The following is a 26,121-nucleotide window of genomic DNA, read 5'->3' as shown; positions in this document are numbered from 1 at the left end:
CCTCAGTATGTATACAAACAGCTGAACACTGAACCTCTGTACGGTGCTCTTCCTAGGAATTGTAATGTCATCTATGGTGGCTGTCGTGGTTTAACCTCAGTCGGCAACTGAGCACCACGCAGCCGCTGGGATGGGGGAGAGAATTGGAAGAGCACAAGTGATACAAACTCGTGGGTTGAGCTAAAAACAGTTTAATAATTGAAATAAACTGATAATAATAATATAATAATAATAATAATAATAATACACAAAGCAAGTGATGCAGAGTACAATTGCTCACCACCCGCTGACCGATGCCCAGCCAGCCCCCGAGCACGGCCCCCCCCGGCCAGCTTTCCCCAGTTTATGTACTGAGCATGACGTCACATGGTATGGAATGTCCCTTTGGCCAGTTTGGCTGTGCCCCCTCCCAGCTTCTTGTGCACCTCCAGCCTTCTCAGTCAGTAGAGCATGGGAAACTAAAAAGTCCTTGGCTAGTGTAAGCATTACCTAGCAACAACTAAAACATCGGTGTGTTATCAACTTTGTTCTCATCCTAAATCCAAAACACAGCACTGTACCAGCTACTAGGAAGGAAATTAACTCTATCCCTGCCGAAACCAGGACAGTGGCCACTATGCTTTGTCACCTAGTGCCAGGTTAAGTATCGCAAAAGGGACATGCAAATAAATGGAAAATTACCCTAATCTTGCAAAAATTGCATGTTGTCTTGCAGGCATTAAGTTTGGTTTGGAATACTGTATATTTTTTCAAGCTAGTAGGCATATGTTACCGGTTATAATAATCTATACTTCTCATGCTGGCTGGGAAGGGCCCTAAAGAGGCTTTCAGATCTAGCCCTGCAGTCTGAGCTGGCTCACATTGGTAGGACCAGCAAAAAAAAAGTTCTGTAGGATTTGCTGGCAGATCTTTGTTACTCTACCAGGTATCTCTGTCGATACTGACAGAGCATGTGGAGACCAAAAGCGTGGAATACCATTGAGGTCCTGTTGTTTTTGATGGTCACCTCTTCTAAGGTGAGGTAGCAAAGCTTGCTGTAATTGTGACGGCAAATGCATAAGAGGGAGGGAGAATCTCTCCCAGCAAGTCTCCTCCCTATCTTCTCCTTTTTTTTGTGTCTGTGTTGCAGGGAAATGTGTACTACTTCCATGTGTCCTAATTAAGCTTAACCATGACTAGAGTAATGACCTCTGGTGCATAACTTCAGGCTTTTTGTGCTGCTAATCACACAAAGAATAGCAGTATTTGGGGTAGGAGGGCGAACCACAATCCTTACGTATTCACTACTGAATGAGGTGACACTGTATTCATCTCTCCTTGTATGCCTTGATTTTTCTCTGGTACTTCTACATCCTCCCCCTAATACACATGGCTTGACTGCTTGTTTGCGAGATGGTCATGAGAATATATTGTCTTCTTAACAATACGGGAAGGGAATAATGGAGTAAACACATAAGTGGAAAATCAAATAAGCAGAAGCATATAAAATAATTTAAAAAAATAGCTTCAAGTTGCAAAATGGCCATTTAACATTTGATGGAGGTTGATAGCCTCAAAAGTGGAGTAAGACAAGGACTACAACAATGCACTGCAGTGTTGCTCTGGCACATACTGAGAGGCTTTTCCTCTGGAGATGGTTGGTGGTGTAGTTATCACTGCTATACAGGATTTAGACATACAGCTGTATTCCATATATGTGTGTGTAAGGAAAACAGTCTTGAGAATATCAAATTACAGGTTGGAGGAAAATGTGCTACTGTGCTGCATTATTACTCTTGCAAAATAAGAGTTACAGAAAATGGGGGAAATTGTTTTATTGTGAAGTAGAAAGGCTTCTGTCCCAACCCCAGTATTGGCATTGGTCATGTGAAGAGAGTTGGTGAGTACAAAAAGATTCAACTTACAGACCATGTAACAAGTTCAGTTTTTAAAGGACACCAGGGCTTTTACCAGACCTAGATGGGACGGAGCAAGCCACCTGATTTCAGGTGAAATCCACCTGATTTCAGGAAACTTTAGGAGATGTTAATAATTTCACTATTGAATTCTTTATGCCCCCTATTACTACATGAAGTAAATGTGTTACAGTCAAGTTCTCTTGCCTTTGTAAAATACCCAGTGAACATTGCTCTATAAGCCATCCCACTTCCAACACGGCTTTGAAAGCCCAGATCCAGATTTGCTGAATTTGCCATCTTATTTGCCCTCCCTTTCTCAGGGATAACTGCTCAGCTAGGAGACCTCAATGATGAGGAAGAGTTAGAAAGAAAACATAAGTGGGAGAGAAAAATATGTTTCTTTTCCTAAAGTCCTTTTTACCATAAATATACGAGAAAAGTTCAAACTGCCTGTAAGAAGTTTTAAAGAATGGGACTTTGTGAAGTAATTGAAGATGAGGGGTCACCCAAAATCTTCAAGAGGTTCATCTGCCTTCCCTGTAGTGGAATGAGAGAGAGGAGTGAGGTGGTATTTTTCCACTCACAGATCTTGCATTTCGTTGAAGTAGTGAAGTTGCTCACCTGGTCAGCATCATACGTAAACTGTGCAAGTGCAGTTTGTCTACATCAGGTACAGATGCAGCAATATGACGGTGCTGAACTGGCTGATGGCCATTAAACTTCAAGGTAAATGGATTGGGAACTCCTGCCAGAGACACAAAAACGTATACAAAGTTTTAGCTGATAAGGAGGTGTGCATGCTAATGGAGTAGTCACCACTTTGTGGATAAATTGCTTTGCATCACTTTGTGCTGCAGCCAAAGGTTTTATGTACAGAAGCTGCTGTGACTTGATCTGTAACCCGGCAAAAGACCAGTGAGCAAAAACTGTGATTTTTCTTCCGAGCTTGGCATCAAAATATGAATAAAATGGTGCTTTCACATCTCTTGCAGACTCATTCTCTGCCTATTTTTTTCCACGTTACTGAATCATACCAACAGATTTTACAGAAATAGCACTGTGTACTTTATTTAGAGTGTGGTCTGTTTCTGTATGCCAGAGACTTACATGAAGCTCAGCGATTGGACACAAACCTTTTCATCTTTGGTCTTCGTGTCCCACTTTATTCCATTAACATTAGAGAGCCTTTTGGTATGTTAACAACAGCAAAGAGTTGCAGAGAAAGTAGCCCATTCTGAGGTAAATAAAGTGTATGCTGTCTACTATTTCACGCATAGCCTCCGGAAACTTTAGCTTTGGAAGTACGGGGGGAAAAAATCCCTGAGTGTTTCGCAGTAGCCAGAGGTACAAACCTCGGTAAGAGGAGCGGAGGCACGGCTTGTGGGAATTTGTGCTACCTCATTCTCTTTGAAACCATTTTATTTTAAAGAATGAGATTCTAACTGTTCGCTTTCTTCTCTGTTGTGAAAAAGACCCTCTGAAGATTAACACTCAGTTTCTTGTCTCACGTTAACTTTAAAGGAGAGTTTCTAATTTACAAAGAAAAACAAAACTTTTGCTCTCTCAAGGTCTGTTCCGTTCCAGGACTCGGGATTTATTCTCCCCTCTCTATCCAAACTGCACTCTTTTCGCGACAAGACACCGCCAGGCGAAAATAGGCACTTCCACGGCATCCCAGATGTAGAAAAGGGGCAATTTCGTGACAGATAAAGTAGAAAAAAAACATTTTATTATCCCCGAAGAAACACAAGCCGAGCCGCGGAGCGCCGGGCGGCGGGGGGGCGGGGCGGGCGGGCGGCACCAATCAGCGCCCGCCGCGCTGCTATAAATGGGGGCGCCGCCGCTGCCGCCCAGCGCTCCCTGAGCTGCCGCCGCCATGTCCGAGACCGCCCCTGCTGCAGCGCCCGCCGCCGCCGCCCCGGCCCCCGCCGCCAAGGCTGCCGCCAAGAAGCCGAAGAAAGCGGCGGGCGGCTCCAAAGCCCGCAGGCCCGCGGGCCCCAGCGTCACCGAGCTGATCACCAAGGCCGTGTCCGCCTCCAAGGAGCGCAAGGGGCTCTCCCTCGCCGCGCTCAAGAAGGCGCTGGCCGCCGGCGGCTACGATGTGGAGAAGAACAACAGCCGCATCAAGCTGGGGCTCAAGAGTCTCGTCAGCAAGGGCACCCTGGTGCAGACCAAGGGCATTGGTGCTTCTGGGTCCTTCCGGCTCAACAAGAAACCTGGGGAAGTGAAGGAAAAAGCCCCCAAGAAGCGGGCGGCCGCGGCCAAGCCCAAGAAGCCGGCGGCCAAGAAGCCCGCCAGCGCCGCCAAGAAGCCCAAGAAAGCGGCGGCGGTGAAGAAGAGCCCCAAGAAAGCCAAGAAGCCGGCGGCCGCCGCGGCCAAGAAAGCGGCCAAGAGCCCCAAGAAAGCGCCTAAGGCTTCCAAGCCCAAAAAGGCGGCGGCGGCAGCAGCGAAGAGCCCGGCCAAGGCGAAGGCGGTGAAGCCCAAAGCAGCCAAGCCCAAGGCGGCCAAGGCGAAAGCGGCCAAGGCGAAGAAGGCGGCGCCCAAGAAGAAGTAAACCCCCTCTTGCTCCGCACTTACACCCAACGGCTCTTTTAAGAGCCACCCAAGTTTTCTTAAAAGGGCTGAAGCGCTGCGGCCACCGCCCCTTTCGGGGAAGGAGGCAGCGGGGAGAGAATGGGAGGAGACGATTCCCCCCCATTTTTTAGGGGAATGGCAGTCTGCGGGCGGGAGCGCTTTAGTGCTTCAGTTCGGGGACCGGCAGAGGAGGGTCGGAGCAGCAAAGCTCAGGGCCGCTTTTCAGCCTCCCCTCTGCTTACCGGGGAGAGCGAAGCGGCGCGCCGGTGGCTTTGAAAAGCCGGCACGGCGCAGGGATTGGCTGCGGCTTCGGAAGGGCCGAGCTCCTTCCCGGGAGCCCCGCCCAGCCCCGCCCCCGGACCGGGGTAGGGAAACAACGCGGAGTCGGGGGGCGTCTGCGCGGGGCTGCGTCCCCGCGGCTAGCGCGGATGTTTCACCGTCAAGTCTCCGCCGAACTTTCCAAACGGCGCGGGGGCTTTACTGCTACTTCTTTTTAATGAAGTTCAAGCTCTTTTTCTGAGTTCGTTGGCGGCTCTGAAAAGAGCCTTTGGGTTTCTCTGGGAAAGGCTTCCCGGGCGTCGTTCTTCGGCGTTCACTTGGCTTTAGCCTTGTGGCTGTCGGTCTTCTTGGGCAGCAGCACGGCCTGGATGTTGGGCAGCACGCCGCCCTGCGCGATGGTCACCTTGCCCAGCAGCTTGTTGAGCTCCTCGTCGTTGCGGATGGCCAGCTGCAGGTGGCGGGGGATGATGCGCGTCTTCTTGTTGTCGCGGGCCGCGTTGCCCGCCAGCTCCAGGATCTCGGCCGTCAGGTACTCCAGCACGGCCGCCAGGTACACCGGGGCGCCGGCGCCCACCCGCTCCGCGTAGTTGCCCTTGCGCAGCAGCCGGTGCACGCGGCCCACGGGGAACTGCAGCCCGGCCCGCGACGAGCGCGACTTGGCCTTGGCCCGCGCCTTCCCGCCCTGCTTCCCGCGGCCCGACATCGCAGCGACTCAGCACCCGGTAGCAAGAGCTGTAGAAAAATGAAAGCAACTCGCCCTTATATCCCTTCTCAGCGAAAGGAGCGAATTTCGATAGGCTGAGAAGGTGACACTGCGAAAGCAGCCAATGGGAACGCGGATCGAATTGTAACCAATGGCAATGAACTACGGAGAGCTCTGACTGTGAAAACCTCCCTCAACCAATAAAAACTAAGGCTAGACGAAACCTTAATTTGCATGCGGTCCCTATAAAAGGCGTGCGCTCACACTGATTTGCCGTCCGCGACCGTGAGTTTTTTAGCGGAAGCGTAGTGAAAGATTGATCATAATGCCCGAGCCGGCCAAGTCCGCCCCCGCGCCCAAGAAGGGCTCCAAGAAAGCCGTGACCAAGACGCAGAAGAAGGGTGACAAGAAACGGCGCAAGAGCCGCAAGGAGAGCTACTCGATCTACGTGTACAAGGTGCTGAAGCAGGTGCACCCCGACACGGGCATCTCGTCCAAGGCCATGGGCATCATGAACTCCTTCGTCAACGACATCTTCGAGCGCATCGCCGGCGAGGCCTCGCGCCTGGCGCACTACAACAAGCGCTCCACCATCACCTCGCGGGAGATCCAGACGGCCGTGCGGCTCCTGCTGCCCGGCGAGCTGGCCAAGCACGCCGTCTCCGAGGGCACCAAGGCCGTCACCAAGTACACCAGCTCCAAGTAGGGCGTCTCGGATCGTCAGTTGTAACCCAAAGGCTCTTTTAAGAGCCACCCACATATTCAGTAAAAGAGTCGTTCACTGATTCGGTTCGGTGAGTGGTACTTGTGTTTAGCGCTGCTTTAGTTCCCCGGCTAGGGCGTGCTGTTCAATAGTAGGAAAAATCTTTGTCGTGTTAAGGCGCCGGGAATGGTTTGGGTCGTCTTGTATGTGCCCTACCCCGACTGTTCATCGGGCAGGTCTGTAAAAAGACTGTTAAGCACCTAATCAAGTTCTAAGGCTATTAAAGTTTTCCTTCCTCGTTTTAGAGTAATTATCTCGGCTCTAGTTTTTTAGTTAGTACAGAGAAATATGCACGGCAGTGTTTAGTTAGGGTGTTTTGGTTTTTCCCCCCCCTGTCGTTCCAAAATGAAATAAAGCAGGTTTTTCGGGTTTTGTTGTTGTGTTGGGTTTTTTGCCTTTTTTTTTTTTTTTTTTAACAATAACAGCCTTATTCCAATGCAGTTTATAGCTTTTCTAATAAAATGTCGTCGCCCCCTTTAAACATCAGCTGTCGTTCTCGAACGACTTGGCCGCAAGCCAGAGCGGCTTGTTTACTCAGGGAGCTCCATCGGGATTAGTCTGTGTATGTCTGATATTTGGAAGGTAATGTTTCATGAAATTTATCACGCCGCGCACAGCGGAAGTGAAATGGTATAGAGAAAAAGAATTCTATTAGTCTCAGAGATCTCGTATGGGGAAGCAGCGTAGTTTTTTTTCTGTCGCCTTTTTAGTGGAGAATAAGCGCGGCAGAATAAAGAGGTTCCTCGTAAGCCTTTAGGTGACAACGTAATATGAGAATACAAGTAAAAAATAAGGGACGCTTCAAAAAAAAAAAGTGAATGAGAGCGCTTCATCGAACTTCAGGTGGCGCAGGATGCGCAGGGAAGGCCGGTTTTTCGAACAAGCCTTTCGCAAGGGGGCTGAAATCCCGGCTGCCCGGGACAGAGGCGGCGGTCAAAGCGTCTGCTGCGGCGCCGGAGTGAAAACCCCGCGTCCGCTGGCGGGGTACCGCTGTGGCAGAGCGCGCCGCCGCTGCTGCCGCTGCTGCCGCCGCCGGCGGCGGCCCCGCTCGGCGGGGCAGAGCTGGGGGATAAGGGAAGCGAGAGCGCCGCCGCCTCCAGCGGGGGAGGGGCTGCGGAGCGGGAAGCGGCCGTTACCAACCCCCGCCCCCCCCGCCCGCGCCGGACGGCGGGCTTTTCAAATCCTTCCCGTTGTCCAATGGAATTTGCGCCTTCCCGCCAGCCAATGACAGGGCGGCGACGGCTATAAATGGCGGGCCCCGCGGCCGGCGTTCGCAGAGGGGTTGGTCGCTCAGTGCTGTGGAGCTGTTCCGGGGACGATGGCGCGCACGAAGCAGACGGCGCGTAAGTCGACGGGCGGGAAGGCGCCCCGCAAGCAGCTGGCCACCAAGGCGGCCCGCAAGAGCGCGCCGGCCACGGGCGGCGTGAAGAAGCCGCACCGCTACCGGCCCGGCACGGTGGCGCTGCGCGAGATCCGGCGCTACCAGAAGTCGACGGAGCTGCTGATCCGCAAGCTGCCCTTCCAGCGCCTGGTGCGCGAGATCGCGCAGGACTTCAAGACCGACCTGCGCTTCCAGAGCTCGGCCGTGATGGCGCTGCAGGAGGCGAGCGAGGCCTACCTGGTGGGGCTCTTCGAGGACACCAACCTCTGCGCCATCCACGCCAAGCGCGTCACCATCATGCCCAAGGACATCCAGCTGGCCCGCCGCATCCGCGGCGAGCGCGCCTGAGGCTCCTGCCGCAGCCCCTTCCCGGTCCCGGCAGACACCGAGGCAGCCTGCACAGACCCAAAGGCTCTTTTAAGAGCCACTCCATGCACAATAAAAGGAGCTGTTAATGCTTTTTATGTAATTTCAGGGCATAGCAAGCAAATATTTTTATTTCGTGCCCTCAAGACCGACTTTTTGGTTTTAAAATCCCCATCCGGTTCAAATTCCATTACACCCCAGATTCTAAACACGTACTTTAAGAGTGAAAGCCGCTACATGTACACTCATGTATCTGCGTGAGGAATCCTGAATGACTGGGCTTTGAAACAATTACAGCAATGCTCCATACAATGTTCCAATATTATTACTTTTAATGTAGCAAAACACACAATTACAATTAAATTTCAGAGTATTACAGCTCCTTTCACTGTACATGGAGTGGCTCTTAAAAGAGCCTTTGGGTCTGTGCAGGCTGCCTCGGTGTCTGCCGGGACCGGGAAGGGGCTGCGGCAGGAGCCTCAGGCGCGCTCGCCGCGGATGCGGCGGGCCAGCTGGATGTCCTTGGGCATGATGGTGACGCGCTTGGCGTGGATGGCGCAGAGGTTGGTGTCCTCGAAGAGCCCCACCAGGTAGGCCTCGCTCGCCTCCTGCAGCGCCATCACGGCCGAGCTCTGGAAGCGCAGGTCGGTCTTGAAGTCCTGCGCGATCTCGCGCACCAGGCGCTGGAAGGGCAGCTTGCGGATCAGCAGCTCCGTCGACTTCTGGTAGCGCCGGATCTCGCGCAGCGCCACCGTGCCGGGCCGGTAGCGGTGCGGCTTCTTCACGCCGCCCGTGGCCGGCGCGCTCTTGCGGGCCGCCTTGGTGGCCAGCTGCTTGCGGGGCGCCTTCCCGCCCGTCGACTTACGCGCCGTCTGCTTCGTGCGCGCCATCGCTCCACGTTCTCACCCAGCAGAAACCGAACTGTGGCGGCGGTTCCGCGGCGGCGGTATTTATAGCCGAAGCTCCCTGCCGATTGGCCCTCCGCTCCTGACCGGCTGCCATTGGGCGACGCGCGCATTCGGCAAGACCACGCCTTGCCGGAGGGAAACCCGCCCTTCCCCCGCCCCGCCCTCTCCGTCGCTGGGGCCGCCGAACCGGCCTGTCCCGGCCCGGCCGCTTGCTCTTTTCTGGCTCTTTAGGACGCTTTAGCGCCGGCTCCCTCGCTGTCTGAGGAGTAGTGCGTGAACCGTCCCCACGGACAGCGGTTTGGGCGGCGGGAAGGTGGCAGGAATCACCGTGGGTGACCGGTGTAGCAGGTCCCGCCGCCCACGCCTCGAACTCGGCCTTTTCCCAACCCGCTCCCCCTCACCGCCCCCCCACCCCTGGCATCGGGACCGCTGGCAAAGGCTCCTTCGTACGGCAGCCTCCTTCTCCCCCGAGCGCTCGCTATTTCTTCCCACGCAGCAACCGCGTTCGGTTCAGGGCCGCGGCAGAAACGCTGTAGGCGCAGGTGGCAGCCGACGTTTCGCGTAAAGCGAAAGCTTCCTGACTGCTCCCCCGCCCCGGTTTATGACCCGGCTCTCTTCGGAGGAGCGCACCTTGGTGAAGCGAGGACGGGCTCCGAACCGCGAGCGCCGCCGCGACCAATCACCGCTCCCTCGGGAGCTGCAGGCCGGGCCCGCCTGCTGGGGAGCTCTGTGCAGTCCTCACTCAGGTCGGACAGAGCCCGGCAACTGCGCGGCTCCTGGTCCTCCCGCCCGCCCCCTGCTTCCGCAGGTTGCTCGGCTTTGGGATTTACGAAGCGCGGGGGAAGCAGGGCGGTGGAGGGAGAAGCGGGAGAGAGCCGGGGAAAAGCGCTGAGGGGTAGACCGTGCTCGGGCGGGGCTGCGCGGTTCGGGGCGAGAACGCCATGAAGCGCTCCTGTTTGCTTCCCCTGGTCGCCCGCGAGAACGCTAACGGTGGGGAGGATGGTCAGCCTGGAGCTTTTTGCTGAGGGAAAAAAAAAAAAAAAAAGCACACCGCCATCTCGAACCGCCTGTGCTTTCGATGCAGCCCCATTCCGCTAAAGTGCCTCGCAAGGAAAAATAGCAAGCACCGCCTATCCGGAACACGCTTATTTCGGGCACTTAAAGAGAACACCTGCACAGCTCGTTTATTGTTAAATCTCCCCCAAACCAGACACGAAAGCGAAGCGGGCTGCTGGAGTATTTTTAGCGAATCGCGAGCGTTCTCTGCTCCACTGAGGCAGATGTAGAACGCATCGCTTGCCGCGAACAGGTACATCCCGGGATGCTTACAAATGATAGCGCTTTCACGCTATTCTAGCTCCTTTCGCGAGAAGAACCTGGGACAGCTAAATCAACTCGCCACAGCATCAGCTCTATTACTGAAAAGGTAGGTGGCTCTTAAAAGAGCCTTTGGGTCGAGCAGGTCTGACTCAGGGCAGAGGCAGCTTACTTGGAGCTGGTGTACTTGGTGACGGCCTTGGTGCCCTCGGAGACGGCGTGCTTGGCCAGCTCGCCGGGCAGCAGGAGCCGCACGGCCGTCTGGATCTCCCGCGAGGTGATGGTGGAGCGCTTGTTGTAGTGCGCCAGGCGCGAGGCCTCGCCGGCGATGCGCTCGAAGATGTCGTTGACGAAGGAGTTCATGATGCCCATGGCCTTGGACGAGATGCCCGTGTCGGGGTGCACCTGCTTCAGCACCTTGTACACGTAGATCGAGTAGCTCTCCTTGCGGCTCTTCTTGCGCTTCTTGTCGCCCTTCTTCTGCGTCTTGGTCACGGCTTTCTTGGAGCCCTTCTTGGGCGCGGGGGCGGACTTGGCCGGCTCGGGCATCGCGGCGAACGCGCGTCTCTCGCTCACCAACGGGACGCGCGAACCGAGCGCCGGGTAAACGCCGCCGCCGCCCGCGGGAGCCCTTTTATGGCGGCGCTGGGCGAAGCAGCAGCGGGACAGCGTCGCATCGCCATTGGCTGGAAGTTCTACTTCAGGTCGTCACCCCGCGCTGAGCCTTGCTATTGGGCACCTCTCGATTCGCCGTCCCATTGGCTGCCGGCACAACGCCTCCTCCGCAGCCTATCAGCGGAGGCGCCGCCGCTCCGCCCGAGCCGCATAGAAGCGGGTGGGCGGGCGGGCGCGGCCGGGAGCGAGTCGGTGCTTGTGTGGAGCGGCTGCGGGCGTCGCTTGGCTGAGTCGCTGCGATGTCGGGCCGCGGGAAGCAGGGCGGGAAGGCGCGGGCCAAGGCCAAGTCGCGCTCGTCGCGGGCCGGGCTGCAGTTCCCCGTGGGCCGCGTGCACCGGCTGCTGCGCAAGGGCAACTACGCGGAGCGGGTGGGCGCCGGCGCCCCGGTGTACCTGGCGGCCGTGCTGGAGTACCTGACGGCCGAGATCCTGGAGCTGGCGGGCAACGCGGCCCGCGACAACAAGAAGACGCGCATCATCCCCCGCCACCTGCAGCTGGCCATCCGCAACGACGAGGAGCTCAACAAGCTGCTGGGCAAGGTGACCATCGCGCAGGGCGGCGTGCTGCCCAACATCCAGGCCGTGCTGCTGCCCAAGAAGACCGACAGCCACAAGGCTAAAGCCAAGTGAACGCCGAAGAACGACGCCCGGGAAGCCTTTCCCAGAGAAACCCAAAGGCTCTTTTCAGAGCCGCCAACGAACTCAGAAAAAGAGCTTGAACTTCATTAAAAAGAAGTAGCAGTAAAGCCCCCGCGCCGTTTGGAAAGTTCGGCGGAGACTTGACGGTGAAACATCCGCGCTAGCCGCGGGGACGCAGCCCCGCGCAGACGCCCCCCGACTCCGCGTTGTTTCCCTACCCCGGTCCGGGGGCGGGGCTCCCGGGAAGGAGCTCGGCCCTTCCGAAGCCGCAGCCAATCCCTGCGCCGTGCCGGCTTTTCAAAGCCACCGGCGCGCCGCTTCGCTCTCCCCGGTAAGCAGAGGGGAGGCTGAAAAGCGGCCCTGAGCTTTGCTGCTCCGACGCTCCGACCCTCCTCTGCCGGTCCCCGAACTGAAGCACTAAAGCGCTCCCGCCCGCAGACTGCCATTCCCCTAAAAAATGGGGGGGAATCGTCTCCTCCCATTCTCTCCCCGCTGCCTCCTTCCCCGAAAGGGGCGGTGGCCGCAGCGCTTCAGCCCTTTTAAGAAAACTTGGGTGGCTCTTAAAAGAGCCGTTGGGTGTAAGTGCGGAGCAAGAGGGGGTTTACTTCTTCTTGGGCGCCGCCTTCTTCGCCTTGGCCGCTTTCGCCTTGGCCGCCTTGGGCTTGGCCGCCTTGGGCTTCACCGCCTTCGCCTTGGCCGGGCTCTTCGCTGCTGCCGCCGCCGCCTTTTTGGGCTTGGCAGCCTTAGGCGCTTTCTTGGGGCTCTTGGCCGCTTTCTTGGCCGCGGCGGCCGCCGGCTTCTTGGCTTTCTTGGGGCTCTTCTTCGCTGTCACTACCTTCTTGGGCTTCTTGGCGGCGCTGGCAGGTTTCTTGGCCGCCGGCTTCTTGGGCTTGGCCGCGGCCGCCCGCTTCTTGGGGGCTTTTTCCTTCACTTCTCCTGGCTTCTTGCTGAGCCGGAAGGAGCCGGAGGCGCCGGTGCCCTTGGTCTGCACCAGGGTGCCCTTGCTGACAAGACTCTTGAGCCCCAGCTTGATGCGGCTGTTGTTCTTCTCCACATCGTAGCCGCCGGCGGCCAGCGCCTTCTTGAGCGCGGCGAGGGAGAGCCCCTTGCGCTCCTTGGAGGCGGACACGGCCTTGGTGATCAGCTCGGTGACGCTGGGGCCCGCGGGCCTGCGGGCTTTGGAGCCGCCCGCCGCTTTCTTCGGCTTCTTGGCGGCGGCCTTGGCGGCGGGGGCCGGGGCGGCGGCAGCAGCGGGCGCTGCTTCAGCAGCTGGCACAGGAGCCGTCTCAGACATGACGATGCCGGACGGGAGCGCGACAGCGGCGGCGCCCCCATTTATAGCAGCGCGGCGGGCGCTGATTGGTGCGTTGCCGAGCCCGCCCCGCCCCGCCGCCCCGCCCTCTGCCGTTCGGCTTGTGTTTCTTCCTCCTCAAAAAAGTGCGTTTCTCGTAAAAGAGCGTGACCGCGGCACCCCGTTTCTTAGTAGGATTGCTGGGGACAGAAGATATTTTTGTCTTTCGGCGATTCTTTTAGGTGAGAGTTACAACGAGTTTCTGGCAGGCCAAGAATCCCCGGGTTTAGGGATGGCACGCAGAGCTGGACGGTGAGATTTTTATTTTTCCTTTTGAACTGAAACTTTCCTTCTGACAGCACTGTCATAGTGGCAGCGGATTCATGTTGCTGAGGCGGTTTCTCATCAACGTAGTGCAAAATGGGGGTAACCTCGAGACATTTTCTCAGCGTAAATTAGCTTTGAAAAGCAGCAAGTAGCACAAAGGAGCCACTCAGCTCTGTAGCTGGGTTATGAGTCGTTTCCCGTAACACGGCTTCATCTCTTAAAAATAATGAAACCTTTAGACATAGTGCCCTATGTAGCTCTACTCGGAGCCAATAAAAAGTAAAAGAAAGACGGTTCTCACCAGAAACGCCAATGTGTAAAGCAGCGCTCTTGAATCAGCACGTACCTTCAATATCTCATAAGAACATAGAGAAGTTCTTTCACTGTTTCCCGCAATTTTCTGCATCCTTGGATTAATATTTTGATGAACTACGTTGCCATTTTTTTCTCCAAAATGCTTCTTTTTTATTAAGCACGACAGGTAAACACGTTCATTTGTATGTTCTTATTTTATGATAGTTTATTTTTGTGCTTGCTTTTACACTGTACTTCAGGCACTTTGTCAGCCAGAATCAGCAGTTGTACAAAAAAAAAAAAAGAATCGTGTGCATGTTTTCTTTATGAAAAACAGAAGTAAGGCTGCAGGTATTTCTTTAATAAAATTACATAAATCAAGTGGCTTAATCAAACAATTACATCCTCAGAACTGCCAAGATAAACTAGGGCGTGGCTTTTTCTAACCCATGAGTTTTGTGATGTGGGATAAACTGAATACACATATAATGATTTTTTCTTGGGATGAGTTGCCAAGTGGAGCGTCATGTGCAAAAAGACGTAGTACAATGTGGGAAAGAATAGGAGACCCTGGCGATTATATCATATGCTTGAAAATGCAGCCATTTGGCTTCTTTCACTTTTTCTTTCGATAATGTAATATCGCACACCGTCTTGTGGAGTTTTGGTGATGGGGGGGGGTGTCAATTTTGAGAGCTTGTCGGTGGTGCTGGCTTACCATGACTAGGGTGCGCCTAAAGTGTGAGAAACTGCCAAGAGATGGGGTAGCATTTCAGAGGGGCTTTCATCTAGAGAAGACAAACAGCAGAATAACATCACATGCGAGAGTATAAAAACCGAAGACCATGTGGATTTGGAGCCAATGTCTGTACTGATGCCGTATTTCATGGTGGTTTCACCTGCTGACCCCACTGTGAGTTGTGGGTTGTGAACATTGTCACAGAAGTTAATCTGCTGGGAGGGACACTTACCATTGAGGAGAAATCTCTGGGGGTTAGTTCTGTAGCATACATATTTCCTTCAACTTCTGTATCTTACGTCCCTCTCTTCACTCCTGTCAGAGTCAGTCCACTGGTAGCTTTACCTCTCAATTCTTTTGATGCTCTGCAAGTGCATTTTCCTAGGTTTAGGCTAGGCCTCTGTCCTTCTTCCAAACACCTGATGTAGCAGCACAGTCCTGGAGCAGTCTATATGCCCTCCTAAAAGCTCCTTTTTCTGGTGCTCCAATATTTTGACCACGTATCTGGACTTCCAAATTTTGTTTTTTACAATCATAGACAGTTAGTTTTAGGCTCAGCAAAGGAGGAAATGCAAAGAGATCTTGCAAGTGCTATCAGGTGGAGGAGAGGAAGGAAGAAATAATTTTGCAAGTGCCCTTTAGTTGCTTCAATTTAATGGGCAACCTTATTTAAAAAAAAATAATTATTACTTATTTCAAGTATTATCTTAACCTTTTTTTCTGGTATGAAGCTTTGTAAAATGATGTAAAAGACAGAATTACTTCTGCCTCCTATTTTTCCCTGAAAATAATAGCCAAGCAAACAGAACATTTATTAAAGTGAAAAAGATTTTTTTGGAAAGGTAGAAGGTAGTGCTCACAGTGGACTGCGATATTTGGCTGGGACAGAAATTTTTCAGACCTTCAGGCAGAAATATGAGGACTCATTTTTCTCCTACTCTGGTATTGGATAAATGCTTCCGTGACGGTCCTTCTTTTGAGCCCGAGTGACTATAGAATCACAGAATCATAGAATGGTTTGGCTTGGAAGGGACATGCAAAGACCACCTAGTCCAGCCTCCCTGCCATGGGCAGGGACATCTCCCGCTTAGATCAGGTTGCTCAAAGCCCCGTCCAGCCTGACCTTGAACACTTCCGATGATGGAGCATCCACAACTTCTCTGGGCAACCTGGTCCAGTGTTGCACCACCCTCATCGTAAAAAATTTCTTCTGTATGTCCAACCTAAATCGACCCTCTTTCAGTTTAAAATGTTGCCTCTTGTCCTGTCACTACAGGCCCTGGTGAAAAATCTCCATCTGTCTTATAAGCTGCCTTTATATATTGAAAGGTCACAATAGGGTCTCCCCACACCCTTCTCCAGGCTGAACAATCCCAACTCTCTCTGTCTTTCTTCATAGGAGAGATGTTCCAGCCCTCTGATCATTTTTGTGGCCCTCCTCTGGACCCGCTTTAACAAGTCCATGTCTTCCTTGTGCTGGGGACCCCAGAGCTGGATGCAGTACTCCAGGTGGGGTCTCACGAGAGCAGAGCAGAAGGGGAGAATCACCTCCCTCGACCTGCTGGCCACGCTTCTTTTGATGCAGCCCAGGTTATGGTTGGCTTTCTGGGCTGCAAGCACACATTGCCAACTCATATCCAATTTTTCATCTGCCAGTATCCCCAAGTCCTTCTCTGCAGGGCTGCTTTTAATTAATTCATTCCCCAGTCTGTACTGATATCAGGGATGGCCCTGTTGAAGGTTATGTTAAGTTTTACTGAATCTTTCTGTGTTTGGTTATGAAATCATTTGACAACCTGGCAAGGTAGATATTTAGCTGGCCAACTTGGCAACAAAACTTACTTGTAAGGTGTCCTGAAGTGAACTGCCTTCATTATAATACTGAAAAACACACCCACAGGTCACGAAGACCCTTGCCCAGGTGAAGACCCTTCCCGTTACTATGCGCAAGCGTAGTAACAGAAGAGAATGACACAACCAATATTATAATTATATGTAATTAACACTAACTAATCATTGTACCTGGGAGTGCCTTACCTTGTAATTCTTGTGTATAAATGTAACGGTGACCTAGCCGTAGGTGTGCTTGATTTGTGGAAATTCCACCTTGCACCCGGCGCCGCAATAAAGAATGCCTGCTTTCTAAAACTCCAAATTGAGTCTTAGAGAGTTCCTCATCTGCCGACTTACGGTAACAGCCCCAACCCGGGTGCAGGGCCTTGCACTTGGCCTTGTAGAACTTCATAGGGTTCGCGTGGGCCTACTCTTCAAGCCTCTCAAGTTCCCTCTGGATGGCATCCCTTCCCTCTAGTGCATCAACTGCACCACTCTGCTTGGTGCACTCAGTCCCACTATCTATGTCACTGATGAAGATATTAACCAGTTTTGGTCCCAGTACAGACCCTTGTGGGACACCACTCCTTGCTGGTTTCCACTTGGACATTGAGCTGCTGGCTGTAACTCTTTGGATGCAGCCATCCAGCCAATGCCTTATCCATCTAATAGTCCATCCATCAAACCCGTACCTCCCCTCAATCATGTCCCTGTCTTGCATATGCTTTGACGTAGCTTCCAGGAGGATCTTTTCCAGGATCTTACCAGGCACCAAGGTAAGCCTGACTGGTCAGTAGTTCCCGGGGCCCTCCTTTTTATCCTTTTGAAAAAAATGGGTGTGATATTCCCTTTTCTCCAGTCACTGGGGACTTCACCTGACTGCCATGAGTTTTCAAATATGATGGAGAGTGGCTTAGCCACTATGCCAGTTCCCTCGGGACCCCGGGATGTATCTTGACAAGTCCCACGGACTTGTGTATGTTCGGGTTCCTCAGGTGGTCTCAGGCTTGATCTTCTCCTACAATGGGAGGGACTTTGTTCCCCCAGTCCCTGCCTTGAGGTTCAAGGACTTGAGAGGTGTGGGAAGAGTGATTGCCAGTGAAAACTGAGGCAAAAAAGTTGTTGAGTACCTCAGCCTTCTCCATGTCGGTTGTCACTAGTTATCCTGTCGTATTTATTGGATGGTACATTTTCTTTAGTCTTGCTTTTCTGACCAACGTACCTGCAGAAGCCCTTTGTATTCTTCTTCGTCACATCCCTTGCCAAATTCAGCTCCAGATGTGCCTTAGCTTTCCTGATCCCATCCCTACACACCTGGACAGTATCCCTGTATTCTTCCCAGGATGCGTGTCCCTGCTTCCACTGCCCACGCATTTCCTTCCTGTACTTCAGTTCGACCAGAATGTCCTTACTCAGCCGTGTCGGTCTCCTGCCTTCCTTGCCTGATTTCTTACACGTGGGAATCAAGAGCACTTGTTCTCTAAGAAAAGTGTCCTTAAGTAGCTGCCAGCTCTGTTCTGCTCCTTTATCCCTGAAAGCAGTTTCCCAGGGGGTCCCATCCACTAGTTTCTTAAACGTCTGAAAGTCCACTCTACTAAAATCCAAGGTCTTGACTTTACTTTTTGCCTGGCCCGTATCCCTCAAGTTCATGATGGGCCTGGGCCCAGGCTGCCACCAGTCTTAACCTCTCCGATTAGTTTATTTGTGCTGGTGAGCAAGGTCCAGTAGTGCTTCTCCTCTGGTTAGGCTGTCTTTCACCTGGATTAAAAAATTATCCTCAGCACTCTCCAGGAGTCTCCTGGACCGCTTACAGCTTTCTGTGCCACTTTTCCAGCAGAGGTCAGGTTGATTGAAGTCCCCCAGCAGGATCAGAGTCTGCGAGTGCAATGCTTCCTGTAGTTATAGCAAGAAAGCTTCGTCAACACCCTCCCCTTGATCGGGCGGCCTGTAGTAAATACCATGAGGTTCCCTTTGTTGGCTTGGCCTCTAATTTTTACCCATCTTGGCCTCTAATTTTTACCCATCTTGGCTGTTCTCAACTGTTCATCACTGTTTTTCAAAGACAGCTCTGTGCAATCAAGCAATTTTTTTACATAGAGGGCAACCCCCTCTCGCCTCTCCTTCCTTGCCTGTCCCTTCTGAGCTGTTTACAGTCATCGATTGCAGCACTCCAGTCTTGTGATTCATCCCACCAAGTGAACTATGACTGTGCCGGAGTTTTACTGTTTGCTCAGGAGGATACGTGGTGGCATCCGTCTCACGGATGCAGCTGAGGAGGCAGGTCTGCAGCATGTATAGGCATATTTCAAATGCTGATCAAGGTCATGCATTAAGCCTATGGCTGCAAAGCCCCGTTAACATGTTTTTCACCTTGGGCTGCGTAAGGCTGCGCAGCATCTTCAATATTTTCTCAAGCGAGTAGCTCTTCCTGATGCCTGTGCTGCTGAGCATTCGTACTTTATCTGTGTGATCCAGTTAAATTCATTCTGACTTCTGGGTGCTCCAGGTACATAAGAAACATAAATTAAGTCACAGAGTCACTCAAGGCAATCCAAAGCTACCCTTGATGTAACTGCAGACTTTGGATGATTTGGGAGGTCTATTTTGTCCGTGGATGATGGATTTTATTCAGAAGCCGATCTATCATGATATTCTAAATCATAACACCTTGTTGTGTAAGTCAGAAAACTTTGTGTCTCAATAGGGAGGGGGTTACAACTGCATACTGTTCCGCCTCCAGTAGAAGACTCTTCCCCACGATAAAAGGTTCTTGTATTCATAGAGATTTAAAATCCCCAGATAGATCAGTAATCTCTTAAAATAAGAAATCCATGACCAGCGGTGTGGTAGGCACGAGGCAGAAAATTTAGTTATTACAAAGGGATCCAGAGATACAGCTTTCTTCATTTTTCTTAAAATTATCTGCTTGCAAAAACATTCAGATTTTTTTTAAGTTTTACTTTGGTTCAAAGCAAGAGAGAAATAGCTCCTTGATCATTCTAGGCTGCATAGTTTTCGACAACTTCCAAGCGCAGTTAAGGGATAATTCCAAGAATCTGTTCCAATCAGTCAAGCAAGCAAGCAATCAGTCAGTCAAATTATCAAGTTTCTTGTTCAGTATTTAATGTTTTAATGCGATATAAATATAATATGCATGAAAATGTTACTGTACTGGATGAATTTAGCTGTGTATACTAATGGTTTAGTGAAAAGCCTAAATTTGCCAGTAGGGAATGTGAATTCAGGTGGAGAGAAAGTAGCCAGTCACCACTCTTCCTTTCTGCTTAACCCATTCCTTTCAGAAGCTGGGCGGGTCACAGGGTACACAAAATAGGATGTGTCTGGAAGACATGTGCAGAGGCTGGAGACCAGAAGGATATGTAAAACGGAAACTCTGGGTGTCGCTAATTTGAGTATTTCTAATTGTTCAGGAAAATGTTTGAGGTCTTTGGGGGGGAACATGAACATGTGAAATAACACATTTCAATGCCGTATGAGCATGACATTTCCTTTGCTGCTGCACACTTTGTGCATGTCGCCTGGGATCTCCCAGTGCAACATGCCTGGACTGCTGTTGCCTGCCCTGTGCATTGGGGAACAGTAGCTCCTTCCTACTGCGGGTTACACTGGGGAAGGAGGCAGCACTCTCTTTCCTAGGCCGCCCACTCCATAAACATGGGAAGAGTGCAATCAGCTGCAGTACTTCAGGATGTGGAAGATGTCTAAGCTACCCTTCCTCCTTGTAGGCTGTGATAAATGAGCAGCAAAGCACTGCAGGTGAGCACTGAGAAGAAAGCTGAGATGCTGGAAAGCTGGTATCCGTGGCTCCTTCCCACACATTTTGAGGCTGGGAAGACCTATGCCTTTCAGAAGGAGCTTGTGCTCCTCTCCTTCCAGGTGGTAACACAGGAAGTCATAGTGGGCTTTGTGCTTCCAGGAGCCACTTTGGTTGTTTGCTACAGTCCCTAACTGCCGTTTCCTCCTTCCCGCTCCTCAAAGAAAAGCATTACAGGCCTCGCAGATTAATCTGGAAGCTTCCCTGACAAGGTTGCTCTGCATGGAGCCCAGTATTCAGAGAACAAGTGAATCTCATTCACGGAACGAGATCAGCAAAATCAGCGGGCTGTACCCATGACACCCCTAATTTTTGATGATTCCTTCTCTTAACCTACCTCGTGAGTAACCTGGCTGCCCCACCTGTCATTAGGACCACTGCAGAGGAAAGTGTGGGGCCACCACCAGCATCCGCTTCCCTACAGGATGCTGCCAGTTATCACTTGGGCACAGAGGCACTTGAGGCAGGTGGTCAATGCAGCTCAGCTTCGATTCACAAGTTCCCTGGGATGTCTTTCTCTCCTCAGGATATCATCGCATCAGGATGTCACCTCTGCCACTAGCTCTCTCCTTTGTCCATCTCTTTATTGCCTGACTGCACACAGATAACTGAAGCAAGATAGTGAAGGTGGTACCTATTCTCTGCTCAGCTGGACAAAGAAATAGCCTGTCTTCTCTGGTGCTTACAAATACCCACCACAAGCTTCTCCTGTCCGTCTAGGCCGACCGTAGCGATGTTCAGCACATTCCCTGGCTGAGTTGCTATAGCTCAAAACCACAATTCAACGGCACAAATCAGGAATCCGGGCACTTGATGAGGCAGGGAAGAGGTGGATGTTCAGTAATGACAGGCATTGCTTGCATGCTGTAAGGAAGAAATGGTCCTTCCCTAGGAGGAGGAGTGGGGATGGGAGAGTGCTGGTTGGCAGCAGCTTCCTGGGAACAAGGGGACTAACGAACAGGAGGCACCTTCAGATGGGTGAGGTGGATGGGAAGGAGGACAAGAGAAGAAAGGAGGAAGGAAAGACAGAACAGGCCGGTAGCCACTATTATTGACACCTGCGATGCTTTGCAGCAAATATTCATAGAAACAGGTGCGATACCAAACTGTGTGTGTCACTCCAAGTCAGCACTAGGTCATCTTTCTGCAAATCAAAGGGAGCCTTCCCTGACATTATCCCAGCATCAGGTATTTGAGAAGGTGAGGGCACGTCGAGCTAGAAAAAGTGATCTGTGCAGGATCAACAGTGAAGGCTGATGTCTCAGGAACTGCTTGGAAGTGGCTGACTTTTTACTTCAATCCTCCTATCTGTGCTACCATAGTAAATGATGGCTATTGAAAAGGGGAGGAGATTCTATATTAAGTCTAATGTAACTTCAGTAAATACTTTCCTAGGCGATCAGAGGAGTTCGACAAAGTTTGTGGGGGAGCAGCAGGAGGCGGCTGCCCCGCAAGGGCAGGTGAGCTGGGAGACGAGGGGGACAGCAGAGCAGGCTGGGCTGTGCTGTCACCAACAAGGACACAGCCCCGCAACACCCGCACAAAGCGAGCAGGGCAGGGACAAGGGCAGTGATCGGGGACAGCCACAGCCCTGGATCACTGAGCAAGTCTGTGGGGACGAGGATGGGACAAGGTCGAGTCAGGAAAGTGCAGCCAGTAGGCCGGAGTCAGAGGCACAGGCACAGCATGTAAGGTAAGGCCTGAGCCTAAATGCAACTCCGAAGCCAAGAGGCGGAAATCGAGGGTGGAGGGCAAGATCTGGAGAAGTCCTCGAACAAGTCGCCGTCCAGTCTGGCAAAGGGAAAGGGAGGAAGAAGGTCCTAGCAACAAGAAGCGTGTTTTCCTTCCGGGAACAGAGTCTGACTGGATGCAAAAGTACAAGCAGAGCTGCCGTGAAATCTGCCTTTACGCGGTTACTGTGGTGAATAAAGCATTTTTGCTCTGCACTGCCGGCCCAGGGTCGGATTTTCCATCGCGTGGAACCGGCGCCCAGAACTCCCCTTCCAAATGTCAGTCTGTGTTCAGGGAATCAATTCTTCCGTAAGATCCGAAAGCACACAAAAAGTTAGGAGAGGAACACAAAAAGTTAGGAGAGGAACCGGCTGGCCGATGATCTCTGTGGGCGGTTGCTGCGGGAAAGACAGTACTTTGCAAGGACAAAAGGGTGCTAAAAACCCTGTCTTCAGATGTGCAAAGTTTTTAGTTTGTCTTAGATACGTTCCCATTTCCTTTGACATGGGGTTGGTAGATCCTCTCTGAGGAACGAGTTCAGCTTACTCGTTTTCAGCTCTCCATACAATTTCGTTCGTCATTAGCAAGACATCAAGCTAACACTTGTGGCTAGTATGTTTTTGTTTCCTTATGCTGCCGTTGTTTCCTTATTCCTATGGGTGCCGGGAGAAGTTTGATAAGCAACCGCCAAAGGAAAACGGATTTATACTGCCCGGGATTTTTTTCTGCCGCGCCTTCTGGTGCTGATTCCAGCTGCTTCTCATCACCTCTTTCCACGGCACTTCGCTTTCTCTCCCGGACAATACGCAATACACATCAGCGTCGATTAGGGAGAAGACTCTGGCAGGCGATCAATGGCAGAGAGGTGACACACACACGTCTGCAAGAAGCCAACAAGAAGAGGGTTTTAATTTAGATTCTCTTCATCTGAAGAAAAAAAAAAAATAATCCTGGAACCATGCGACTTCCTAAGGGCACAGATCGTATGCAAGCGAAAGCATTAAGTTGTTTGGTAAGATATTTGTTTATATCGGTGATGGTTGCCAAAGTTTTGAGGAGAGAAGGCACTGCATGCCACCACTGAGAAGTACTGCTTTATCCCCACCTCACGCCAAGATATTCTCACCGCTGTTGCTAACTATTCCGTTCTGAAGGGACCGCATGAAGCTGTTCTTGGGCATCTAAGGATAAGACAGAAAATCAATTAGTGGTAACTAATGCGTGGCTCTTAATTAGGCGAAGGGTGGCTTCCCTGCCAAATCTGTGCCCATGAGTATGTGCTACTGACGGAAGCGGGGGGCTCCTCCCGGATACTCTGCCCCTTGCGTAGGCTGGGATCAGAGTTTCGCCTGCCGAAAGGCACAGTGCCGGGCTGCCCCGAGCGCTGCCTATGCAGACTTCCCTGTGCCACCAGGAGCGAAGGGACGCTAAGGACTCCGCGCCGCCCCTTCGCGGCGGGCTCCGCCGGAGCCTCCCTCTCCCCCCGCCGGAGATCCCTCCCCCGGCCGTATGTGTGCGCGGGGCTGGGAGCCGCAGTTGCAGCCGCCGTGGAGAGGCGATGGAGTGTGCCGGCCTAAAGCTCGAGGAAATCGTGGAGGAATCAGCGCGGGGAAATGGAGAGGAGGGAGACCGGGGGGGGGGCGGTGTTGTGTAAGCAGGCTGCCAGCCGGTGCGCTGCTGTGGCAGCCCTGAGCCGGACCGCCGCAGGCTCTCCTCTCCGGTTTCTCCATTCGTGGCTCTTTCCCGTAGGAGTGAGCTCTGCCACAGGTCTAGGCTCTAGCAAATGGAGGGACGGAGGTCTGGGGAGAAGGCCAATACTTCCATACGGGATAAAACACGGATTTTGCTTCAGCAGTTCCAACACTCCGAAAATTTCCATGTACAATCGCTTTTTCCTCAACAACCAGCCAAGACACAGCCTCAGCACCGAGAGGCGAAGCAGGGGAGGATTGCTGCCGGCCCCACGCCGGTCTCTCCTGGACAGGGCGGGCGAGGTGGGGTGCGGCGGCTGGCGAGGGGAGCCGCTCCGGGACACGGCTGGGAGTGTGCGCAACCCCTCCGCTTCCGCACTTACGGCTGAAGCCCGAGAAGGGTTAATGTGGGGCCCATGAGCCTGACAGCTCCGTTCACGGGCTTCCGGCAGCGTTGCAAGAAACAGAAGGTAATCGAACGCCTAACACGAATGTTTCTAGAAAGGAATAGCCAGATGAGACAAATACAGATTCGTTACAGGAATGCGTGTGTAATGAACATCTCAGTCACGAGGCCGGGACGGGAGCAGAGCGCGGCGGGACGCGGCGCCGGGGCCAGAGAGGAACGAGCCGCGGCTTTAGGCTGGGCGCAGCCGCCGAGCTCCTGATGGCAGTGGGCACCTTCGCGACCATCTCGTCCTACCTAGGCTGAGCGGGGGTGGGTCCCACGCTTCTCGGGCAGCAGGGCAGCGCCGTGCTCGGCAAACGGGAACACGGAAATCCACGAGTAGGGAGGTAGTCCCGGCGCTGTGCTATTGCGGCTTGCGCAAGCTCGACCCAAGAATCCCGAAATACAACTGCTAAACGATGATCTACGTGAAGTGCGCAACAGGCTCACTCCCACGTCGTCAAGCAGCAGGAGAAGGAAGACCCGATGTCCCCTTCCAAGTGCTCGGGGGTCCCAACACGGAGCACTTGTTACAGCGACCTTAGAGACCGCTTCTCTCGGCAATCCACTGCTGTGTTCCAGTACACTGCTTTGTTCAGCGGACACATCCTTCACTTCCTTCACGTTCCGCAAGACGTTTACCATGAACTGATATACAAACACACACGCACACAGAGCGTGTCTCCGACACACACATCGCACTGCGTCTCACCGAAACACACATCGCACTGTGCTCCCGAAAAAGACAGTGCACCCCGAAACACACTTTACATTTCAATCCCCGACGCCAACATCACCGTGGCCGGCCCGACACACACACGGCTCTGCGCCCGACGGCGCGCACATCGCGCCGCTCGTCCCCTACACGCACATCGCTCCGCGCCGAAGGAAACACACATCGCTCTGCTCCTGCTGAGAAACACAGCGCTCTGCGATCAGACGATGCGCACATCGCCCTGCCTACGATGACACACACATCGCTCCGCTCCTCCCCTACACACACATCGCTCTGCGCCGACGGACACACACACACACCCCGCTTCGCTCCCCGAAGACACCCCCATCGCTCTGTTCCGGCCGAGAAACACAGCGCTCTACGATCAGACGATGCACAGACCGCCCTGCCTACCATAGTCCCATCCCTATGCGCCTCCCCAAACACACATCGCCCTGCATCGTCGTCGCCCACCTCCTTCCCGAAACACATCGCTCGGCGCCGACGGACACACACACACCCCCACCCCCCGCTTCGCTCCCCGAAGACACCCCCATCGCTCTGCTCCGGCCGAGAAACACGGCGCTCTGCGATCAGACGATGCACATCGCCCTGCCTACGATGACACGCACATCGCTGGGCGCCGAAGGAAACACACATCGCTCTGCTCCGGCTGACAAACACGGCGCTCTGCGATCAGACGATGCACAGACCGCCCTGCCTACCATAGTCCCATCCCTATGCGCCTCCCCAAACACACATCGCCCTGCATCGTCGTCGCCCACCTCCTTCCCGAAACACATCGCTCGGCGCCGACGGACACACACACACACACACACCCCGCTTCGCTCCCCGAAGACACCCCCATCGCTCTGCTCCGGCCGAGAAACACGGCGCTCTGCGATCAGACGATGCACATCGCCCTGCCTACGATGACACACACATCGCTCCGCTCCTCCCCTACACACACATCGCTCTGCTCCGGCTGACAAACACGGCGCTCTGCGATCAGACGATGCACATCGCCCTGCCTACGATGACACGCACATCGCTCCGCTCCTCCCCTACACACACATCGCTCTGCTCCTGCTGAGAAACACAGCGCTCTACGATCAGACGATGCACAGACCGCCCTGCCTACCATAGTCCCATCCCTATGCGCCTCCCCAAACACACATCGCCCTGCATCATCGTCGCCCACCTCCTTCCCGAAACACATCGCTCGGCGCCGACGGACACACACACACCCCCACCCCCCGCTTCGCTCCCCGAAGACACCCCCATCGCTCTGCTCCGGCCGAGAAACACGGCGCTCTGCGATCAGACGATGCACATCGCCCTGCCTACGATGACACGCACATCGCTGGGCGCCGAAGGAAACACACATCGCTCAGCTCCGGCCGAGAAACACGGCGCTCTACGATCAGACGATGCACAGACCGCCCTGCCTACCATAGTCCCATCCCTATGCGCCTCCCCAAACACACATCGCCCTGCATCGTCGTCGCCCACCTCCTTCCCGAAACACATCGCTCGGCGCCGACGGACACACACACACACACACACCCCGCTTCGCTCCCCGAAGACACCCCCATCGCTCTGCTCCGGCCGAGAAACACGGCGCTCTGCGATCAGACGATGCACATCGCCCTGCCTACGATGACACGCACATCGCTCCGCTCCTCCCCTACACACACATCGCTCTGCTCCGGCTG

General features: G+C 53.4%; 9 protein-coding genes and 1 long non-coding RNA gene across 10 annotated transcripts in view; 4 read left to right on the top strand and 6 right to left on the bottom strand.

Annotated features, from left to right (window-relative positions):
• The first annotated feature begins 3,771 nt into the window (after window positions 1-3,771).
• LOC143159351 (histone H1.01-like) lies at window positions 3,772-4,504 on the top strand. Its single transcript, XM_076336049.1, has one exon. The coding sequence runs from the start codon at window positions 3,775-3,777 to the stop codon at window positions 4,450-4,452; it is 678 nt and encodes a 225-aa protein (XP_076192164.1). The 5' UTR covers window positions 3,772-3,774; the 3' UTR covers window positions 4,453-4,504.
• Window positions 4,505-4,997: 493 nt separating this feature from the next.
• On the bottom strand, window positions 4,998-5,467 carry LOC143159403 (histone H2A-IV). Its single transcript, XM_076336172.1, has one exon. It carries the CDS (start codon window positions 5,452-5,454, stop codon window positions 5,065-5,067), a length of 390 nt encoding a protein of 129 aa, XP_076192287.1. The 5' UTR covers window positions 5,455-5,467; the 3' UTR covers window positions 4,998-5,064.
• A 253-nt stretch (window positions 5,468-5,720) lies between these two features.
• Window positions 5,721-6,589, top strand: LOC143159415 (histone H2B 5). Its single transcript, XM_076336198.1, has one exon. The coding sequence runs from the start codon at window positions 5,780-5,782 to the stop codon at window positions 6,158-6,160; it is 381 nt and encodes a 126-aa protein (XP_076192313.1). The 5' UTR covers window positions 5,721-5,779; the 3' UTR covers window positions 6,161-6,589.
• A 917-nt stretch (window positions 6,590-7,506) lies between these two features.
• LOC143159386 (histone H3) lies at window positions 7,507-8,027 on the top strand. Its single transcript, XM_076336114.1, has one exon. It carries the CDS (start codon window positions 7,536-7,538, stop codon window positions 7,944-7,946), a length of 411 nt encoding a protein of 136 aa, XP_076192229.1. The 5' UTR covers window positions 7,507-7,535; the 3' UTR covers window positions 7,947-8,027.
• A 244-nt stretch (window positions 8,028-8,271) lies between these two features.
• Window positions 8,272-26,121, bottom strand: part of LOC143159381 (histone H3) — a 137,809-nt gene continuing 119,959 nt past the window's right edge. Inside the window, exon 2 of the mRNA XM_076336100.1 lies at window positions 8,272-8,380. The gene's annotated coding sequence lies outside the window, so the exon portion shown is untranslated. The remainder of the gene's footprint in view (window positions 8,381-26,121) is intronic.
• On the bottom strand, window positions 8,363-8,904 carry LOC143159394 (histone H3). The gene has a single exon (XM_076336127.1). It carries the CDS (start codon window positions 8,852-8,854, stop codon window positions 8,444-8,446), a length of 411 nt encoding a protein of 136 aa, XP_076192242.1. The 5' UTR covers window positions 8,855-8,904; the 3' UTR covers window positions 8,363-8,443.
• Window positions 10,031-10,754, bottom strand: LOC143159425 (histone H2B 1/2/3/4/6). Its single transcript, XM_076336210.1, has one exon. It carries the CDS (start codon window positions 10,736-10,738, stop codon window positions 10,358-10,360), a length of 381 nt encoding a protein of 126 aa, XP_076192325.1. The 5' UTR covers window positions 10,739-10,754; the 3' UTR covers window positions 10,031-10,357.
• On the top strand, window positions 11,064-11,609 carry LOC143159329 (histone H2A-IV). The gene has a single exon (XM_076335984.1). The coding sequence runs from the start codon at window positions 11,104-11,106 to the stop codon at window positions 11,491-11,493; it is 390 nt and encodes a 129-aa protein (XP_076192099.1). The 5' UTR covers window positions 11,064-11,103; the 3' UTR covers window positions 11,494-11,609.
• Window positions 12,052-12,796, bottom strand: LOC143155729 (histone H1.11L-like). The gene has a single exon (XM_076328691.1). The coding sequence runs from the start codon at window positions 12,794-12,796 to the stop codon at window positions 12,104-12,106; it is 693 nt and encodes a 230-aa protein (XP_076184806.1). The 3' UTR covers window positions 12,052-12,103.
• On the bottom strand, window positions 13,611-24,720 carry LOC143159332 (uncharacterized). Its single transcript, XR_012995162.1, has 2 exons — window positions 23,947-24,720; window positions 13,611-22,432 (listed from the first exon to the last, which is right to left on the bottom strand). It is a non-coding gene; the product is annotated as an uncharacterized LOC143159332 (long non-coding RNA).

The sequence above is a fragment of the Aptenodytes patagonicus genome, chromosome 1, assembly GCF_965638725.1.
Source record: "Aptenodytes patagonicus chromosome 1, bAptPat1.pri.cur, whole genome shotgun sequence".
In the NCBI taxonomy this organism is placed as follows: Eukaryota; Metazoa; Chordata; class Aves; order Sphenisciformes; family Spheniscidae; genus Aptenodytes; species Aptenodytes patagonicus.
The sequence above is the reverse complement of the archived record's forward strand: the minus strand, read 5'-3'. Positions and strand labels throughout refer to the sequence as shown.

Excerpts from the sequence above, each read along its gene's own strand:
- LOC143159351 (XM_076336049.1), top strand. The coding sequence starts at position 3,775 with ATGTCCGAGACCGCCCCTGCTGCAGCGCCCGCCGCCGCCGCCCCGGCC.
- LOC143159403 (XM_076336172.1), bottom strand. The coding sequence starts at position 5,454 with ATGTCGGGCCGCGGGAAGCAGGGCGGGAAGGCGCGGGCCAAGGCCAAG.
- LOC143159415 (XM_076336198.1), top strand. The coding sequence starts at position 5,780 with ATGCCCGAGCCGGCCAAGTCCGCCCCCGCGCCCAAGAAGGGCTCCAAG.
- LOC143159386 (XM_076336114.1), top strand. The coding sequence starts at position 7,536 with ATGGCGCGCACGAAGCAGACGGCGCGTAAGTCGACGGGCGGGAAGGCG.
- LOC143159394 (XM_076336127.1), bottom strand. The coding sequence starts at position 8,854 with ATGGCGCGCACGAAGCAGACGGCGCGTAAGTCGACGGGCGGGAAGGCG.
- LOC143159425 (XM_076336210.1), bottom strand. The coding sequence starts at position 10,738 with ATGCCCGAGCCGGCCAAGTCCGCCCCCGCGCCCAAGAAGGGCTCCAAG.
- LOC143159329 (XM_076335984.1), top strand. The coding sequence starts at position 11,104 with ATGTCGGGCCGCGGGAAGCAGGGCGGGAAGGCGCGGGCCAAGGCCAAG.
- LOC143155729 (XM_076328691.1), bottom strand. The coding sequence starts at position 12,796 with ATGTCTGAGACGGCTCCTGTGCCAGCTGCTGAAGCAGCGCCCGCTGCT.